Consider the following 21052-nt stretch of genomic DNA (forward strand, 5'->3'; position numbering starts at 1 on the left):
CGAAGGGTCAATCGGGTCCGACAAGACATCGCAGTCGATTGGAAGTTTCACCAGGATAACGCCCCAGCTCATAATGCGAACTTGTGAACAGCTACCTAACCAAGGCCGGCATCTAAACGCTTCCACAGAATGCCTCCCGTGACGCCTTTAATGCTTGGAAATCGAGCTCAATGAACTCTGATTCAATGGTATTTTAAATTGCTCAGCGATAGTATTCTAATTACTTCATAATTTCCATCTTTACTGTAAAGCTTGAAATTTGATACTTTAAAAAAATCTGTAAATAAGAAAACAGAATCAGATAAAAGTGGGCTCTGAGTTCTATGGAATGGGAAATTGTCACAATGTAAGTCTTCGGGTTGTTAAAAGAGACAGATGTCCGTGGTGACTTGGAGTGGATTTAGAATCAGTATAGGTTCCTGATAAGTCAGATCTACCTTTGTGTTCAGTTGCTGGATTTATTGAAGGCGTTCAAAGCTAAGTGACAATGGTTTTAATTACGAACTTTAGTTTTGCTGTTTGCGCACATATGTATGATAGCTTTGTGCGCAAAAATAGAAACGCCGAGATCATTAAAATGGGCAAAGCAACATAGAGAGAAATACTACTAGGTTGTGGCACGAGGTCTTTGGTAGACAACTGCGATAAACAGTGATGAAATACTTAAATGAATGAAAATGAAGTCAAGTAGAAAGTATTGAAAAACGAAAATAAATACTAAGCGAGTAAAACGAATGCATTAAGCGGGCATTGCCTGACGAGGGGAAGGGGGGGGTGTTGGTTGGGGGTTCTCAAAGATATACACAGCGATAACTACAATGATTTGTGCATAAATGCAGTTGCAACGACTCGTAAAACCACATCTAGTAGCCACTTGCCACACGCGCCAACATTTTGTGGCACCGATCGCTTGAGTTGCTCACACTTTCACTCTTGCATATGAACACGATCACATGTACAAACATATGTATTTAATTTTTTTAAGTAAAGCGGATTCAACTACATGATTGTGCGCATAAACAAATCCCAGCCTATATTTCTTAGTATTACATTTGACATTTACACCTTACAAGATTTATCCCATTTCAATGACGGATTTACGATAACATAAGTGACAATCGTAAGAAATGCCTTTCTATGAACTTTTAGATTTTGACTTGGTTGGAAGGTAAACTCACAACTTTCCTGATGGTGATAAAATACTCAAATTACTCGGCATCTAGTCATTGTCTCTGTGGAATCCAGTATTTTGGAACTAAAATATCATGCGGAAAGACTTTTATGACTGGAATATTGCGCTATTCCCATCAGCTCATAGATAAGAGATGAAGTCCACAACCTGCAGAAGATTTACCTACCTTTGTAAAAAGTATACTTTCACGAAGTCTTAGGAACATACTAATGCAAATATTTCAAGACGAAAGACGACCATTTATAGGCAAACAGGTTTTTCTAACTTTTGTTGAAGTCAATGTCTAAATCCGAGTCCATCGAACTCCTCCCAGCTGAGAGAATAATTGGCGTGGACTACTTAGTTACACCAACATTCGTGCCTACAGCCAGAGGCTTTCACCAACGTGATCAACAGCATGAAGTAGCTAAAGTAATTTGCTTCAGCTACATAAATAAACATACTAAATTGGCGCATTAATAAAGTACACATAACATACGAATACTCATATAGTCGTATTTCGTAGACTAAAATAATGGTTTCTCAGATTTTATAATTTCTCAAGCAGAAAATTAATTTATTGTTTCTAGTAAATAAACCAAATTTTGTGTTAATTTGTATGTATTGAAGAGAAGTTTAAAAGATGTAGAGTGTGAACATGCTGAAAACTGTGGATAATATTTTGAACCACATGACAACAAAACCACAACAAATACTGAGAAATCAATAAGTTAAACATATGTAGATCAAACAATATCCCAATTGAATCAAAGTTTTGTAAAGTAAAATAGTGAAATATAATCACTGAGAGCTTGTGTCATTAGGTACATATTACAAATAGTAGCTAAAATCACCAAAGAATCCACTTAAACAAAGATTTCTACTAAAATTGATTGTTTGTTTTGTTCTTTGGTTTCCTGTAAGGAAAATATTCAAGGAATCAAGAAAATGAGGGGAATTTATATATCTTAAGATCACAAATCGCCCAGAAACGACAAGAATAATGTTTACTGGTGAATAAATTTTACAACAAAGAATGAAATGCATGAATGATGATTATCCACCACCACTTACTAAATTGTCAAGAATAGTTTTACGTGATGGATAATTTTGGAATTCATAATCAGGACACCTCAAATGCCCCATACATCCCTTATTAGCGTCTTAATTTTGTATGAGCCCGAAAAAATTAATTTTTTTAATCTGCTCGGAGTAAATATTTATTGAATTGTATGTTTTAATGTGTATTATTAAAAGCGCGCATTTACTTTCTCCACTGGTGAATGAACACACACACACACACACACACATTTACATATGAAGCGTGGATTTTTTACGGGATTTAATTTATTGCTATTACATAATTGGGTACCTGGCGTTGTCTTTACTTACCAGATAGAAATCTATCGGTTTTTCTCTCATCTTGTTGTAGGCTTTCTGTATTTCCGTTTGCTTCAGCGCATGCGCAATGTGGAGTGCGCTGGCGTCGAATCGGCCATATTTATAATCGGAATCGTTTTGTGACGGGGAGCTAACATCACGGCTGCCGTAACCATTTGGTGTCGATTGACGTGAGCCCAATCCACCTGAGTGCATGCGAAGAAAAATTAAATGAAAATTTTTATTTAAATTGCTACAACACTCGCACAAATTGCACATTTCAAAACTGTATGGTGAACTTAATCTTAAATACGTATATGCATAAGCATGTGTGTTTACATACATATCTAATTGAGAGTGTTCAGAGGCATTTATGTACAAGCGCTCTATAAATGATAATTTTTAATTATTCGCCTGCATTAGGAGTAATGAATGGTGGCATGGGCTGTTTAGGGGCAACGGTTGCTTGAATTGGTGCATTATCATATTTCTAGCAAATGATTAGTAATTATTAGCATATTGTGTTCAATACTTACCATCTACTTCTGTGCGTGTTCCGCGAATTTGGTCATTGACGTATTTGTTGGTGCGGGGCGCATTCAAAGCCTGCCTTATGCCTACCGACGTTTGATCTAAATGACCAGGACCACTCTTTGGTACATGTGAACTACAGTAAACCTAAACGAAAATAATATAGTTCACATTGTTTATATTGCCTCTTCTCAACTGATACCATAAATTAATGCGATTGTTTATAAGATACCATAAGCAATGGCCTTGAGTTTCAGTTTCGACAACATGCGATATAGCACTATGCAATTTCAGAGATCTTTAATTCTGTCCTCTTGAAAGTCAACGGAAATATGCAAAGTCGTTCTCCTTTTAACACTAAAACTTTATTTGATTTTATTTGTAAAATATTATTAGCACTACTTAGGAAATAAATGATTTTTCGCAATTGTACCGCTTTCTTTAACATGGACATTGTGTGTTGGAAAGGTGAGATTTTAAGTTTCATTTAATAAAGAAAAAATACAATTTCGGGGAAGTTGAATAAAACGGCTTTTCAATAATGACTGAAAATATTGAAATTCGCTATATTTTGAAATTTTTGTATAAAAAAGGGAATGCCAAGCAAGCCTCCAATGAAATTTGTGAAGTTGACGGAGACGATGCTGAATCAGTTCGTGTAGCACAACAATGGTTCGCTCGCTTCCGTTCTGGAAATGTCTTGATTTACACTGATGGAATAATATCTCTTGCGGAATGGTAAAAAATGGTAAATATTTGTTTATTTATTTATCAGTATAAATATAAAAGAAAATAAGTTGAAGTTTCATTAGAAATACGAAAAGACTTTTTCGACTGACTTTCAAAGTATCACAAATGGTTTTCTTGCGGAGAATATAACTGTTCAAACAAAATAGTAGAACAAGCTTATTTTCGACTACTTTTAATAAAAATAAACTCTTTGTACCTTATTCTCATCGAAAAGTGGGTAGATCTCACAAGTAGAAAAGTAAACCTAAATGTTATTTACGTATATACATAAGTGTAGAAGTGTAGAGCTAATGGAAACCAGAAATTTATTTTGCTTGTTCAGGCTTTCCCTACAAGGTAAGCTGGCAACGGCGAGCGTCGTGTGCCATATGAGTGCAAGTGTGAGTGTGTGTAGAACTGTGCATAATATGTAGGTGAGTAGCCAAATGCAACTATGCACATGTGAGGAGGCACAAACACTCGCAAACTTGCAGTCCGTCGTTGGCCAGCATGGAAAACTAACACACGCAGCAACACATTTGCAGACAAAGACAGACGCTGGATACTAATTTTAAGCGAGTTGTGTGTTTGCTTTCAACAACATTCTTCTGCAATGGCATTTAGTCAAAGCAATGCTTTAGCGCAGCAATTTCGCAAAACAGTAAATATTTTGTTAATGAGCGACAAAAGTGGATTCACTTACGAAACGCACTCCGATTTCAAAAGTTTCCTTAGAATTTAGAAAATCTCCTTAATGAATAATGGAAACTAATGGCAAATACGATATGCTAAATATTTGCCTGAAGAATGGTCCAAATGTCTAATTGATCGACTGAAGCAAAGCTAACGTTTACTATCAAAAATGGTGAATAGCCTGAAAATGTGGATATAACTGATCCTCCTAGTATCTCTTCATACTTACCTCCTTGTCGTCCTGTTTGTGCTGATTGTTGAAATATGTTTTAAGTGTTAACTTTGTGCCACAATGGACGCACTTAAAGCAGCCAGAATGGAAGAATGTGAAGTCCTTGAGGGGTCCCACTCGATCCACTTGGTAGACGATTTCGTTGCACCGCAGGCATGTGGATTCATAGAAGTTTGGGCGGTACATTTTCTTGGCGAGTTTGTGTTGTAATAGAAAACAGTTTCATACGTATATACACACATTCATAAATTAAGGACATCGACTTCAAATCGATACATCTGTGGCAATGTTTCTTTTTGTATTTGTAATAAAAGTCTTGGACTGTGATTGTGATTTCACTGTTTGGAGCTTTTGGCGTTGGTTTCTTCTCACTAGAATTTTGTTGAAATGCTGCGCTCTCACTTCAGCTGTTCTTGGTCAGCGTCATAGGTGTTTTCAGTGCTTCTCTATGTTTGATTGACTGAGCTGGCGCCAGCGTGTGATATGACGGACTCATTGAAGGTATTTGACTACTATGCTGAAGGGTTGCATTGCACTTCCCGCTTTTCCCTTGTATAAAGATGTTTCAGTTCAGTTGGTGTGGTTGCGCGTGATTCGTTTTGCGATGCTGCTTATTCATGAAACGTGATGTGACACAACTGCAAAAATTCAAAGTATTAACGTTTAAATAGTTGCTCAGCTATTATTTAACTGTTTTTAGAAAACATTAAATCTTTACTAATTTATTAAAATGTATGTAAATTTGAGATGAGGTGTACAACGCACTAAGCAAACATTTCTACACATGTATATACATACTACACATTTTTGGATCGAATTTTATATTTTCGCTTGATCGCTGGAAGGCTTAAGTGGTATTCGCATAGGAATTGTAATTTTCTTGATGGCGTTCACTTAGCGAATGCTGTTATATTATTATGTGCCAGTAGAGCTTTTTTGTATTTGTACTATTTTGCGTAGGTTCAAATAGCATCAAGTAGCGTATTTGTCACAGCCGGATGTCAACCGGATTTTTATTTTTAATGTCAGAATATCTCATAATTTACTAAGTTTTTAAACCTAATTCAGTTATTTTCTTTATAACCAATCACTGTTGGAATGGATGATGAAAAATGACGATGAGTAAATGCAGTCATCCAATTTTTATATCGATTCCTCTGATGTCACAACAGCTAATAACGACATAAGGTGGTAATATCTACTTGACAGTTATAAAATGATTAAATTAATCATCTAAACCGTCTTTTCTTTATAACCAAAGAGTAAATTGTAATATAATATATGGAAACTCCATTTACTTGTACTGATACTGCTTTTATATTTAATTATTTCTTTTGATTTATTCAGAAATATTTAAATTTTCATCTCGAAAGTAATGACAAATTCCTGGTTTCGATTACAACAACAGTAAACAGCTGAACTGAGACCGATTATTGCTTTATATGATATGACCTACGAAAATACGAGGTAAGTAGAAAAGTTCGTTTCTTTCGACAATTTCAGTGCAGTTTTCTGAAATATATTTGTGGGATTGTTGATTGAATTTTCGTATCTGGAGTTTCTAGCAAAAGTTCAAAATGAGAATCTACTTGTCAGTACGGATAGTTTCATATTATATTTTTACTGCGTAACAGAAAGGCCGAATCTTTTAACAGACTTAATATTGAATCTACTGGAAACTTCTTATTTCCTTCCTAACAGATCACAGTATCTGATAGACTATGCCTTATCATACATGTAACAAAGGCTATCCGCCCTCCCTGCCTATTATATGCAGATGATATCAGGGGGTAAGTACTATCTGATGGTCCCCATGAGTATGGTTAATATTCTCTTTCGAAATGTAGAAGTAGATACTTTTTCTTGTAAGGAGTTTCCGAACAAAAGAACTCGAATTGGTGCGAAATAGAAGAATTACAAGAAAAACGACTTATGTATTTACCAAAGTCAGTTAAATTTTTACAATAAATTCAATTAAAAGACTAATTATTTCGTATACGGAAAGCATTTTCATTACAAATATCCCTAGAGTTAGTTTTTAGAACCAAAAGGGTAAACCAGAAGTACATAAACAATATTTTTTTTTGTTTTTCTATTGTATCCCTAGCCCATGGCTTGAGGGGGGAGCCTGATTTAGAACCTTCAAAAAATCGATTTTTTTTGCTTAAATGTCCTTAAAGTTTTAGATGAGAATTTGAAATATTTTCGAAGCTAGAGGGAAAATAGTGACCGAGCGTCTAGCAGATATATTTGCGATTGGGCAGAAAGCTAAAACTTTGACGCTCGATTTCTCGATTTCTCGGTTTTTCACTTTTACCATTTTTCTTAATTGCAGGATAGAAAAAAAAAACTAAACCTGCCCGCCGTCCGACAAATGTCAATGCGAAACGCATCGGCCAATTGCTTCCCAAAGGCGGAATATCAAAGATTTCGAATCCAAAGAGACTTGTAAATGATGTTTAAATATATAAATATAAACCCAAAAAGTTTTGATTTAATCACTTATTTCTTTCCTTCCCAAAAAAATCTCCAAAAAAGTCGATTTTTTTAAGCCTCTAAACCAGGCCCCTTAATTATATTAGGCTGTATTACTCTGGAGCGAAACAAATGTTGAATCCATCATGTCGAAATAACTTTTTTGTTATTCTCATGAATTTTCTGATTACATTTTGATGATTTTGGATTATTTTTGAAATATTTGAAAAAATATTTTGAACCCTAAAAACTAAACATAACAGCTAATTTTGATTAATTATGAATTAAAACACTATCGAGAAATTGTTGTTTTGGGCTATCAACGTGACCTTATATAATTCACCAGCCCTTTTGCGGCTTACTTATGTATATGTGTGTCGATGTTAAGTTTTGTAGAAGTAAATATATTCTAATATGGATAAATACACATATACACAGTTATGTATGTGTTTTGCATAAAAATATCTCCATGCCCATTTTCTGACCATTTCTTACCATATTTCACCTAAATGCGTGGTAGTCCAACCAGATAACTTGAGGTTCGAGTTACACACTCGCACGTAAATATGTGACTATTAAGAGCAATATCGACTAGCTAGCGGCATCTAGACATCATCTTCTTTTAAGATAAGTTTTCCAAAATGAATCAACTGGTGACATCAGCGCTGAAAACGCGGCTACTTAAAGTAGTTCTGAACGCCACATAAATTCGCATATATGTATATTTTCTTTATTAAATATAAAAACGTCAGTTGAGTATGAGTAAAATGGCCTTGTATGAGCCTTTGTTGGCACCAGCCAGACCAGAGCTCACCAAGATGACGTAAATTGCCCTAAAGGTCATATTGTGTCAAATTACAACAATAATAAATATTTGTGTTTCTAAAATACCTAATACCAAGTGAAGAAAGATTAATCACTTTCCCGTAATTGAAAAGTTAGCAGATCATATTCAATTGCTTTAACAAACCTCGTCAAGTACGATATATTTATTATGAAAACAATTGAAATTAAATAGAGATAACAGGAAACTATGTGCATTTCCGAATCAAATTGTGAGGCCTCTAGCCTCCAAAGCTTGACTGCTGTTATACGACAAATTATTATGTACTTATTATTACTAAAACATTATTTGGTAATAGAATACCTATTGAAACTATTAACAATAGAAACTTCTCTATTTTTATCCGTAACAGTTCGTTTTGTATCTTGCAAAATTGAACACAAATATGTTTATTTTAGTTCAGTGTATATAACAAATCAAATAACATAAAACTTTGTCTTATTTTTCAGGTTAGAGGGCCGTCATAATTGATTGATTTGTTAAACTTTCTTGGTTACGATTCTTTTCGACGCATCGCTAATTTGCAACATAAAAAGTATACATTTCTAGAAAGTGAATTATAAAACTGTTGTATTTTCTATATATTGATAAATAATATACTGATTATGCTTTTAATAGCGTTAAGTCTATAGTATTACTGGTAATTTATTTTTAGATTTTAATATTTTTGAATTTTCTAATAATGACTTGTTCTCCATAGCATTTAATACTAGAGATAACCAAAGGCCTTGAAAGCCCCTAAGTCAATCTAAGGAATCAATCTTTTTTTCTTTCTTAATAGAAAAATGGAATAACAAAAGACTTAAGAAGTAAACTTACAAACTATTCGTTCCGTTTACAACTGAAGTTGGTGAAGAGTTAAAAGAGAATCATTGTTTTCAGATGAAGACGAGTCGGCTTAAAAAATTTCAAATTAAAATATCTGTGATAGGTAAACATTTCAAAGCAAGCCAAAGAGGGATATCTTCACATACACACATTCTCATAAATGTTTTATAGAACAACGAATGCGTTTGTTTGAGCCCAAGTGCTCGAATTAGTCGCCTAAGATACATTCATAGCAAGCAAGAGGCGATTATTATTAGTATAAATATAGAGCTGCACGGTATACGAAAGTAAACAACCAAATACTAACATTTGCAAACCCACATAAGCTCAGACGTGGATACGTAGGAATGTACATATTTTGCATGAATGGCGAGTAAGTCATGTATCTCGTGTGTGAATGAATGGGCACATATTCGGAGGTCTTTACCGCACTGCTTTGTCTCGCAATCCGGCATCGCAGAATCATTTATGCTACAATATGCACTCCAAAAGCTCGTCTACTGCCGTGCTGTTGTTGTTGTTATTGTRGTTGCTGTTACTGCTGCTGCTGCTGTTACTCCTAATGTTGTTATAGTGACTACTAGTGCCGATTTCGCTGCTGCAGCGATTGTATTTTGCAATAAACAGGTTTCAAGTTAGTCAAAAATGTTTCGTAGAAAGAATGCGAGCGCTAACGAATCTTCCAGCTTTTTACGAATACCAACGAAATTTAATATTTGGCTTTTAAGGTCGGTCTATTGGCCCTTCGTGCTTATTTTTATGTGTGTAAGACAACTTAGTTTTCAATGTTCTTCTTTCATTCACTTGGCGATTTCCTTTAGTAAGTTATACTTTCAATATTCGCCACCGAAAATTTTTATGGTAATTAGACAGTAATGGGCAATTTTTCCAGYTTTCAAAGTACGAAAATTTGAATATAACTAAATTAATAAAATAGTCCAAAGAGAAAAGCCATATCTGAGAGAGTTTTTTAAGAAATAYTTAAGTATACTTGCCTAATAGATACATTTAAAAAAAAAGTACTTCATAGAAGTGAAATAATTTAAGGAATAGGATTCTTGAATTGATCGATAGATGCCAATTGTCCTTAAGTACTTATGAGTTTAATGAGTTCCTGAATATCAGACATTTTAGCTTCACTTGCCTATAAATATAGAGAATATACATACCTCTTGTTACACGTGACTACTTGCCTGTAAATATGTATCGTATATTAGATATGTATTATTAATCCATTCGGCTTTGGTGTTTAGATAGCTCACCCGAATTTCGACGAAAAACCATATGCAAATTTGTGAATCTGCCAAGTCGAAAGTGACAATGCTCACTTATGAAGTGAATGTGTTTCAAATGGGAAATAAGTGAAAAGCGCGTTTAAAGTTTAGCGGAGTCTCGACTCAATATGACATTAACGCTGTCAAAGAGAAGCATAATGAAAGCGCCAAACGAAAGTTGTCGCTATTAGCAAAAACAATTTATACTTTGCTTTTCAATTTGCACATGCTTACATATATGCATATATGTATCCATACATTTATACAAAAAAAAAAAAATTTGTTGACATTAAAGCCACCTGAGGCCATAGATAATCAATTACGGCATCGTCGAGTCTTAGAATATTTTTAAATCTCAAGAGATATATAAAGTAATTGTTAGTAATTTTGAAGGTTCGTCATATTTAAAAAATAAAAAACAAATTAGATCTTTTCACAACTCTATTCGATAAATGTATGTTTCTTAAGCTTTTGTTTTAGGACACATTTTCGAACTGATTTCTTACATTTTCCTATCGATTAGCATAACACAGAATATTGCTTTCTTTTTTGTTTTGTATGATTTTTATTTCAATATTTTTTCCTTTGAGTAATTTTTAATTGGGTTACATACATATTTCTAATGCGCTGATTGTGTTTATGTGGAAACAAAAAATAATAATTTATCAGTTTTGTAACTGAACGAATACAATAAAAAGTAATACAAATACAAAACTGTTAACAATATCCCAAACTAGTTTAAAATTATTTGCGTGATTTGAAATGAAACCACCCAGTGGTAAAATTTCTACTAACTTGAGGAAAGTTTTTACATGCTATTTATGGTGTATGGTAATATCCCAAGCTAAGTTCCTATTTTCAGTCAATTGCATCTCTACAGGTGTATCCTGATTGTTTACAGTTGCTTATTTACTCTGAAAAGATACTTTGATACATCATACTAGTTTTAAGCATCACATTCCTGATGCTATATAAAATCAAAAAATTTCCTTGTCTTTGCTGTAAACTATTTAAAAAACTTATCCATCATCAGGCCGTTGCCTTTGTTCGCATTCGTCTTGATCATACGTCATTAACGCATTCCCATTTATTAATTGCAAACCGAATTTCAACCTGCCTATCGTCCTTAACCATAACATATCTACTATACGAATGTCCCTGCTTCAACTCAGCAAGAACCAGTATCTTTCAGAATAATAAAGCTCTTGATTTATTAAAAATAACACCTATTGTAAACATGACTAAAATATCAGATTTCCTACCGTGTACAAAGTTAAAGAAATATATTTAAGTTATCCTTCCTTTTAAACTTATTTATAACATATAATTTTTAGTTCATAAAAACATATTGTTTGTAAGTAATTCCTACATGGAAGGTTCCATCTTCATTATTTAAGTCGTTTGTAATTAAACCCTGAGCTGAAAGCCTCTGTAACTAGTGCTCTCTATGTATAATGTGTAATAATAATTGTATTATTATTTTATAAATAATAAATAAATAAATGTAAAAAACTATATTAAAATTATTGATTTTGAGATAAATACTAGCTGACCCCGCAGTCGTTGTCCTGTGTGAAATTATATGTTTGAAATGAAAAGAAAGTTGAATTTATATTGTGCTGAAAATAATTTATTTTCGATTTTTCTACATTTTTTTTAATGTAACGCAGCTTGATGAACAACATTTTTTGGTTTCTGTTCCGGTGCGTCAATGTACAGAAAAGATGGTTTTCCAAGTCTTGAGCACACCGTGTGGCCGTGTGAAAAACATAGTATTTCCAAATGTATGCCACACACTATGAGACTATCCATATGTCCTGTTGATTGTCATCTCAAATGCAATTTTCACTGGAAACGGAATACGTTTGAACTGAAATSRCAAATCGTTAGAACTCAAAGGAATTCGTAGAATCAATCATTCTGCCCCTTTGATAGCTACGCCACAATCAGTCGGGTTCCATTACACAGTTTCGGCGCATGAAGATTAAGAAACATAATAACGACAGATCCAACTTTGAGACGCAAATTATGCGGTGGCATACCAAAACCTCTCCAAAGAATTTAGAAATTAACTGGATAATTCACGGCGTCGTCTTCATTGCTAAGATATCAAACCACCGGTAGTATCAACGGAATTGAACCATTTCCAATTTTTAGCGAATACGATGTAAAATGTTTTCGGCAATGTCGGATTTGAAGGGAGTTATGTCGAAATGAACATCGCGAAAAGTATGCGAACTTCATTTACATTCGAAGTAGCCAGCAGCAAGTGTAATTCCTGGCTTGCTCCCAAAAAGTTGCATACACCGTACCCTTTACAGTACGCAATGACTCAAATGAAATTGAACCACGTACATTTATCAATAGCAACCGAAGCTAGAGCAATCGTCCTAAGGCATTAGTTGAGAACACACCTGAATGTCAATCTACTGGTTGGCCCTGTTGATGGCAAAAAGAACGCCGACCGATATAAGCGCGACCTCTTCGTAATTGATCACATTGTGTGAAACACACATAACGCTTTCCCTGAATAATTGTCAATAATTTTTCTTTTGAATAGCCGGAATAAAGAAAGAAAAAGACAAAACAAAAAAAATTAAAACATAAAAAAATTTTTATGAAAAAAAATTACATTTTGGAATTGCCCAATTTTCCGACTTTTCCTCACAAAAAGCATACAGTTTTTTTATTTCTAAACCGTCTTCTATTCACAGCGAACAAACTCTGAAAATTTCATCAAGATTGTAAGTATGGGGAAAAAGAGAAGGGCTGTTTTTAGGATTTTTCCGACAATTATTCGAATTTCTCTCGCCATCTTTGAACTTCAACGAACATTTAAACGAAAGAATTGGCCAAATTGGTTCGGCCGTTGTTGAGATATGCGCTTAGCAACACATTTTGCGATTCATTTTAATCCGGATGTCTGTCTATCTGTCCGTCCGTGCAAGCTGTAACTTGAGTAAAAATTGAGATATCATGATGAAACTTGGTACACGTATTTCTTGGCTCCATAAGAAGGTTAAGTTCGAANGGAAACTACTATAGCTATGTCAACCAAAATCTATAGAGTCGTTTCCTTCAGGCATTTCCATATGCAGTTCAAAAATGGGGAATCGGATAATAACCACGCCCATACAAAGGTTATGTTGAAAATCACTAAAAGTGTGTTAACCGGCTAATAAAAAACGTCAGGAACACTAAATATTACGGAAGAAATGGAAGAAGGAAGCTGCACCCAGGCTTTTCGTTTAAATTGAAAATGGGTGTGGCATCGCCCACTTACGGACCAAAAACCATATCTCAGGAACTACTAGACCGATTTCAATGAAATTCGATATATAATATTTTCTTAACACCCTGATGACATGTACGAAATATGGGCGAAATCGGTTCACAACCACGCCTTCTTCCAATATAACGCTATTTTCAATTCCATCTGATGCCTTCTCTGTATAACACATATATACATTAGGAACCATTGATGAACGGAATGAATCTTTACACAAATACGGTATTTGAGCTGAGGTATCCCTTGTGGAAAAATTGTCGTGATCGGACTATAACTTTTCAATACAATTAAAATAAATGAAAATACAGTTAATACTCAAAGTACAAAAATTGATGTAATATAATTAATTTTACAGCAAAATAAAAAAATATGTAAATGACGGATAATGAAATCTCGATTATCACTTTATCATGCGAGAGTATAAAATGTTCGGTGACCCCCGAACTTAGCCCTTCCTTACTTGTTATATTATAGATCTTATGGTTATAGCCGAGTTTACAACAGTCGTTTCCTTTTCGCTGTTTGGCGCAAATTAGAGATTTCAAGTGTACCCAGGTCTTTCTCCACCTGGTTTTTCCAAAGGAGTGGAGGTCTTCAGGCAGGTACTGCGTTGAAGCTTAGAGCTGGAGTGCTTTCATTCATTAGGGCGACATGACCTAGCCAGCGCAACCGCTGCCTCTTAATTCGCTGAACTAGGTCAATGTTGTCATATATCTCGTACAGCACGTTCCATCGACTGCGGTATTCGACGTGTAGTGGCCTGAACGATTAGAACATCTGATGAGTCGGTGTTTGGAGCTTTCGATCGAAAGGCACTGGATCGAAAGGTACTGGTACTCCAAACACCGACTCATCAGATGTTCTAATCGTTCAGGCCATTGCACAATTGGGGATGATGAGTGACTTGTATAATTAGGTCTTTGTTTGTCCAGAGAGGACTTTCCTTCTCAATTGCCTACTCAGTGCTATCAATTAACCATATTCGTAAATTATATTACTGTGGACAAAACAGAGTAAGACTTTTTAATTTCGCACGAAAACCCATTTGTCGAAATAGTTCTTTTCCTAGGTTTGCATGAGTGTCAGTGATATCTATGCCAAATTTCATATCATTAGTGTTTAGTGTACGTTTGTCTTTTTGAAGTACAAATAGTACGATGAGTGAAATTATTCAATAAAGAAATTCCATATTTGTGCTGAATCAAATTTCTGGTTGCGAAATGTTCAGAATGTTGGAAACGGCCTTCGCTGATAATTGTTTGTCTCGATCAATTGTTTTTGATTGGTACACTGATGATCAACACGTCAATAAAATAAAGGAATTGATGCTTGAAAATCGACAGTTAAAAGTCAAAGATATTACAGGAATATTTAGAATATGAGAAGGCTCAGTGCTTTAGGAAACCAATGAACAGTCGGCCAAATTTTTGTGGCAGAGGTGAGCAGAAGCCGAAAACCCACGTCTAAGCAAGTCAAAAATAAACGTTATGTTAACAGTTTTCTTTGATTTTTAAGGTGTATACACTCCGAATTCTTTTCGACGGGTCAAACTGTCAACAAGGAATATTATCTGAGTGTTATGAGTCCTCTGCGCGAAGCTAATCGTAATAAGAGGTCGGAATTATGGGCCGACAACGCTTGTTTTTTGCACCACCATAATACACCCTTGCGTACGGCATTGATTGAATTTTCCGACAAATTTTCAACCAATTTCTTGCCGCAACCACCGTTTTCGCCAACACCTACTTAGCTCCGTGGGACTTCTGGCTATTCAGAAAATTCAAACGATTGCTTCGGCGAAACCGGTTTGAGTCTATTGAAGACTTTAAACGAGAATCGCTTTGCGCATTGAACGCTATTCCGCAAATTTACTTTAATATCTGTTTCGATGGTTGAAAAAAACGCTGGCATGAGACCAAGGGGATTACTTTGAGGGGGACCAGATAGATTTTGAAGAATAAATCACAAATTTAAAATTATGAACAAAGTCTTACTACTTTTTTGCTTATAACAAAAGTCTCAAATTATAATCATATTCTGTTAATAACAGTTTTTAACTCGAATTGGTGGTGGATCCAAACATGGTTGGTCCAAAGTAAATAGACAGAAGAAGGTTTTTTATAGGCAACACTAAAATTTATTAGCAATAGAATTTTAAAGTGTTTACTGTTGAAACGACATTTTATCAAAAGACATTGTGGCCTTTGTTTATACACATATTAATATATACTCTTGTATCATTTTACTACAAAGCATAATCGTTTTGTTCGCCTAACGATTCTTTGTATCACCTAAAACTAATCGATATATTTATATATATAATCAAAATTACGAGACGAGTTGAATTCCGAGTGACTGACTGTCCGTCCATCTGTCTGTTCGTCTGCCTGTACAAGCTGTAACTTGAGTCCAAATTGAGATATCATAATGAAACTTAAGGTAGTGCATGGGTTCCTTGATAAAGAAGTGAGAATGAGAATTATAGGATGGGCGTAGCTCCGCCCTTCTTTAGGTGAAATCAAGACAACCGTGACCGATTTCAATCAAATTTGGTTCGTGATATTTCTGTAGTATTTTTATGTTACAAACAGTTTGAAATCGGAATACAGCCACGCCTACTTCCTATCTAACACAATTATAAATTTCATTTGATTCTTTCCCTTTTCAGAATACAAATCAATAAGTTATGAATTTAATGAGATAAACTTTTTACGAATAGTGTCTTTGATGTCTGACACCTTATGACCAATAATTGACCAAATCGAACCAAAACTGTTCAAGTTTGTACCGAATATGGCCAAAAATATCAGACAATATGTGATATGTGTGTCCAAAATGGCTTGAATCTGGTCAATATTTTTTAGCCCTCATATTCCAAATATTAAGATTTGTTAACAACCGGGTGGCATTTGCTTGGCTTCAATTCTTGCAAAAGTATAAAATTTTCGGAACCTCTATCAGGCACAAGATTATCTATTAATAAACCTAATTTTGTTTGATCGAAAAGATTTAGATGAATCTTAAAGGATTAGTGATATGATCACAGTGAGTAGCTTCGGTTTGAATTGGATCAAGACGGCTACTTTTAAAAATTATTAATTTTATTTCAAATTTCTGTCAAGTCCAGTCAAAAGCTTTAGTTAATGATGCTAAGATTTTAATTTTGCATTTTTTGTACTCTTCGACTGCACCTAACCTTCTAAGTCGGCATATGAATGATAGTGAATTGTCCGGATTTATTTAATACTTATAAGTGCATACAATAACGAACGCAAAACGAACAAGCGACCGATAGTTTTTGCTTACTGTTCATTATTATGAACATGTATGAATAATTTACAGAAAAACATTCAAAATATAAGCGGGCATAAGTTCAACTTTAATATCTTGTAAAAGTGGATAACTGGCCGTAATTCATTACGTTATAATTGGACCTCTCTGATATATTTTCTGCCAATTGTAAGTATTTGAGTCTAGAGACATTTTACAATAGGAGTCGGAGACCTTTAGCTTTTCTTGTGACAATGGGTGAACATAGAGGCTTGCTTGGAGATTATCGCTACAAATAATTTTCGATCAATTCAAACCTTTAGAGACGTTTCTCGGGAGGGAACCTTCCAAGGATTACGTACCTTACCCGTAACGTTGGGATTACGCTGAGGAATAATTTTATTTATTTTATCAGAAGTTTTATTTTTTGTATTTTAAGGAGTATCACTCACTCAAATCCAATAAATATTACATCAATCTGTTAGGTATTGGTAATTTACTTACGTTCATTAAACATTATCCATGAGATATTTGTATATACTGATTTGTGAAAAGTCGTATGGAGCAAACAGATGTTATATACATTGACGAATTACACATTTATTTTTAACATAATGATATCAACAACTTAAGGTGCAACAACCACTGCGAAACCGAGGCAATCCGAAATAGCTATAATAATAATAACAACAACAACAGGGCAATAACATTCGCTGCGATCTTTCACTTTTGTGTGCCCATTTTTCTGTATCAGTGCACGTACACACACTCGTGCTAGTGGTAGTGAATGAGTTCGGAAGTCATTGCGGTTATGAGAACCCGGTGTTCTAGAAGCTCTAAGTGGTGCCCAACCGCACGAGGCATTACCTCTTGCTCCAGCTGTGGGAGCAACTGCCACGGCAATCCCAAATTCAACCTTAACCGTTCAGTTTTCATATATGTATGTACATATGTATCTATTTTCGCTTGTGAACTTAACATCCATATGAATGTATGTATGTATGGCAGGCTTTATGTAAGCACTTTAGACATTGGCAAGGCATTGATAATTTACACAGGAGGAGCAACTTTAAAATGATATTGTATGTGTGTATTTTCATGATTACTTTTTCTTAATTTTATTTATTTTTATTTTAACACATTTGTACGTGTGAGTGTGCGCTTGGGTGTACGTATTTATTTGCAAACTAAATCGTCTTGCCCACACTCGCGCGCACTTCATACAACAATGGCAAACTCATGCGTGATACGTGTATAGTGTGTGTACAAGGGGTTGTGCACATGCCACGCTTTCCACTTTTGCTACGTATATGTGTTAAAAAATGACTTGAATTTTTAAGTGTGCATTTGTATGCGCTTTCATGCCTCTAAAAACAGTCAGCATTAAGATGATGATGATGACTCCGCTAATCATGAGAAATTACAGCAATCTCTGCAGAGTTTGGTTGTAATTATAATTTATTTCATGTGTCGATTTTGGGAAAATGTTTACTTTTTATTCGGGTCTAAATTCGTAGTTGTTATGTTCGAAAATTCGAATTTGTGAGACATTTACACATTTATAAACTCACATTGGCATATATATGTACATATGTACATATACATATGTTAATAATACATTTAAAAAAAATTATGAACAATATCTGATTTGGAAAATTCGTATTATTTTCGATGTTCGTTACGAGGAATACCCCACTCAAATCAGAGCATTAGAGAGGGAAATTATAAATTCCAGTTAAAAATCTAACTAAAAGGAAGAGATGTGTACCAACTGAAAGATTTTATTCTTTTGGGGCTAGTTGGTTTGCTCCTTAATCGACCTAAACATTTGTATATTATTCTTTAAATCGTGTGAGACGGGTATATGTACAGGACCAGTTTTCTGACATGACTTTGGCACAGATAGAAATACTCGTTGTTTATATGAAGAAGAGACAATCTGCGGTCTGTAGTTTATAACTAGTTAAATTTAACTCAAGGCAAAACATCAATTCAAATCTTAAACTCTTTTAAGATGGATTTGAAATGGACTTTAGTAATATACAATACTTTAATAATAATTGATTCTAAAAATCAACTTTTTAGCAATATTCCTTAGAAATGTTTATTTCATCCAAATGGGCAAAGCGAGATCTTGAACTTCCAGCATTTGTGTGTATACTTGTGTGCGGCATAAATATAAATTTATGTGTATGAATACGTCGGGAACTACATTTACACATTTTTACACCGTCGTGAAAATTGTTTGCTTTTCTTTCTTCATTATATTCCACCCATAAGGCAGGCGGGCCACCCTTGCGCAAAATTACAGCTCAGGAGAGGCATTTGCCGTACCTAAGTAGTATTATATAGGACAGCTGGCAGTCTTGAGAAATTTCACACGACAGACGAAACTTTGTGGAAGCAAGTGCCTCAATTATAATTGCAACTATGTCCGGCTTATCAGTTGCATCATTTTCCCTGTTTTCTTTTTTGTGTTCAAATTTCAGTTTCTTCTTCATTTAGAGTTTTTTACAAATAATGAACGAAAATACATATGATCGTTAATATGTATATACATTCATATATGTACTTAATAATAATAAGACCACACAATGCAACAAGTGCAACAGCTATGTCGGGTTTTTATGAGCACTTTCTTCCATACATATTTATGCACCAAGTAGAAAATTGTACTGTCACCAGACTTGTGCACCGGATACTAACATGGAGAGCTACAAATAGGCATCTGAACTACTTGTATTTGAACACAATTACAATGGTTCTTTCTAAATACTAGTGGGTCCTGACAACCATTTAGCCATTTGGGTAATTCAGAAATTTATGGTGAATTCAACAAGTTTAAGCTATAAGCAAGTATATTCCAATCCTAGCAATTTCTAATAATACACAAAGACTAGAAACCATAACGAACATGTATCGAGTTAAAATCTGATATCCATTCGTTTCGATGTAGTCAGTATTTGGGCCGACGTAATTTATTGATGGTGGGTTACTTTCGTATGTATGTATGCACATGTACGTGTTTGTTTGTATTGCATGTTGTTTTCAACTGACTTTTCGAGTTTTCTGTTCAATTCGGCTTATGATTTATGCCTAGTTTTTTCTAATTATTATCTACACCATTTGTTTTCTTTCTCCTCTTTGCTGCACTAGTGCATTTTTGTCAATGTATTCGTGCATGAACTCTCAACTGGGTTAGTGTGAAGAATATCAATGAATTGGAGAATCTTTACACATTCACCACTCGTGCGCACAATCACCGAATGACCAAAGAGAGTAATATAAAACACACGGTAAATAAATCGATTGCTTAAACGGTTATTCAAATAATAATTACTCAGTTGAAATATTTGCAACAATAACGGCAAAGTGCACACCACAATATTTCGTTTTTATTTACGAATTCAGTTCAGTCCGCTTCGCGACGTTTACACCGCAACTTCCCAAATGAAACTATCGTTTTCGCGCTCAAGGCAAGCCCGAAACCTGCTTCAATTCTCAATTTGGTCAATCGAATCCAAAGTTTTAACTGAGTACGAATACTCTGATGAGGCGGCGCAGCGTTTGAGCCATGGTCAACAATGGCATTGCCATCGCCGCATGAAGTCGGTGAGATCATCAGCTCTCTCGACAATGCCTGACCAGAGAACATAACCGTTTGCATGTGTGCATGGGATAGTAAGTGCCAATACCGACACTTGCGTTGCCAACTATGTATATCTTATGTATATGTAAGACTACAGTGACATCCATAAAAAAGTCATATCAACATTATTTAACAATTTTGAAACGTTCAATTTAAAATGATTGCCTAAATAGAAAATGAGTTTATGGGTGTTCCGTTATTCTTTTAAATTAGAGCATTTTTGGTGTGCTTCGCAACGAGATACAGGCTAATTTAAAGGATACCATTATCGGGGACAAACTTAAGATCATCTAGTACATCCTCGCTTACGTATACCTCCAAATGTAGTGCTGTTAGATGCTAGATATACTCTATTGAGTGGCAAAAGAGAGGTTTATCGCATGCGCATACTCTTCTTTGGATGGTTGTTACACCAGATCAAATTGATGAACTCATTTCTGCGGGAAGATCCAGTATTATACGAAGTGATGAAAAGCAATATGATTCATGGCACTTGGGGACACACTTCGGTTTGTAAGTCTCACAATAAATACACGAAATAATATCCATGTGCTTTTCTTTCGGAAACGCAAACTGGAGATGATGGATATCCACTCTATCGGCGTCGCCTACCAGACGACAATGGCGTGAACATAGAGGTGTGTTCTCTGACACCTCGTTTTGTACCGAATGGCTCGGAGAGGTCCT

General features: G+C 34.8%; 1 protein-coding gene across 6 annotated transcripts in view; it reads right to left on the reverse strand.

Moving 5' to 3' along the window:
- The window catches only part of LOC108964998 (hillarin), a 30445-nt gene extending 10288 nt beyond the window's left edge, over positions 1-20157 (reverse strand). For 2 of the 6 annotated variants that reach the window (XM_018927116.1, XM_018927111.1), the window contains exons 1-4: positions 20057-20157; positions 4734-5374; positions 3088-3229; positions 2564-2757 (exon numbers count right to left, since the gene is read on the reverse strand). In XM_018927116.1, the coding sequence (XP_018782661.1) occupies positions 2564-2757; positions 3088-3229; positions 4734-4922 (525 nt within the window). In that variant the 5' untranslated portion in view covers positions 4923-5374; positions 20057-20157. Of the gene's footprint in view, positions 1-2563; positions 2758-3087; positions 3230-4733; positions 5375-7706; positions 7904-17220; positions 17389-20056 lie in introns of all 6 variants that reach the window. The other 4 variants (XM_018927114.1, XM_018927113.1, XM_018927112.1 and 1 more) reach the window with 4 other exon arrangements.
- Between the last annotated feature and the right edge of the window lie 895 nt (positions 20158-21052).

The sequence above is a fragment of the Bactrocera latifrons genome, unplaced genomic scaffold, assembly GCF_001853355.1.
Source record: "Bactrocera latifrons isolate USDA-ARS-PBARC rearing strain unplaced genomic scaffold, ASM185335v1 scaffold_131, whole genome shotgun sequence".
NCBI classification, from domain to species: Eukaryota; Metazoa; Arthropoda; class Insecta; order Diptera; family Tephritidae; genus Bactrocera; species Bactrocera latifrons.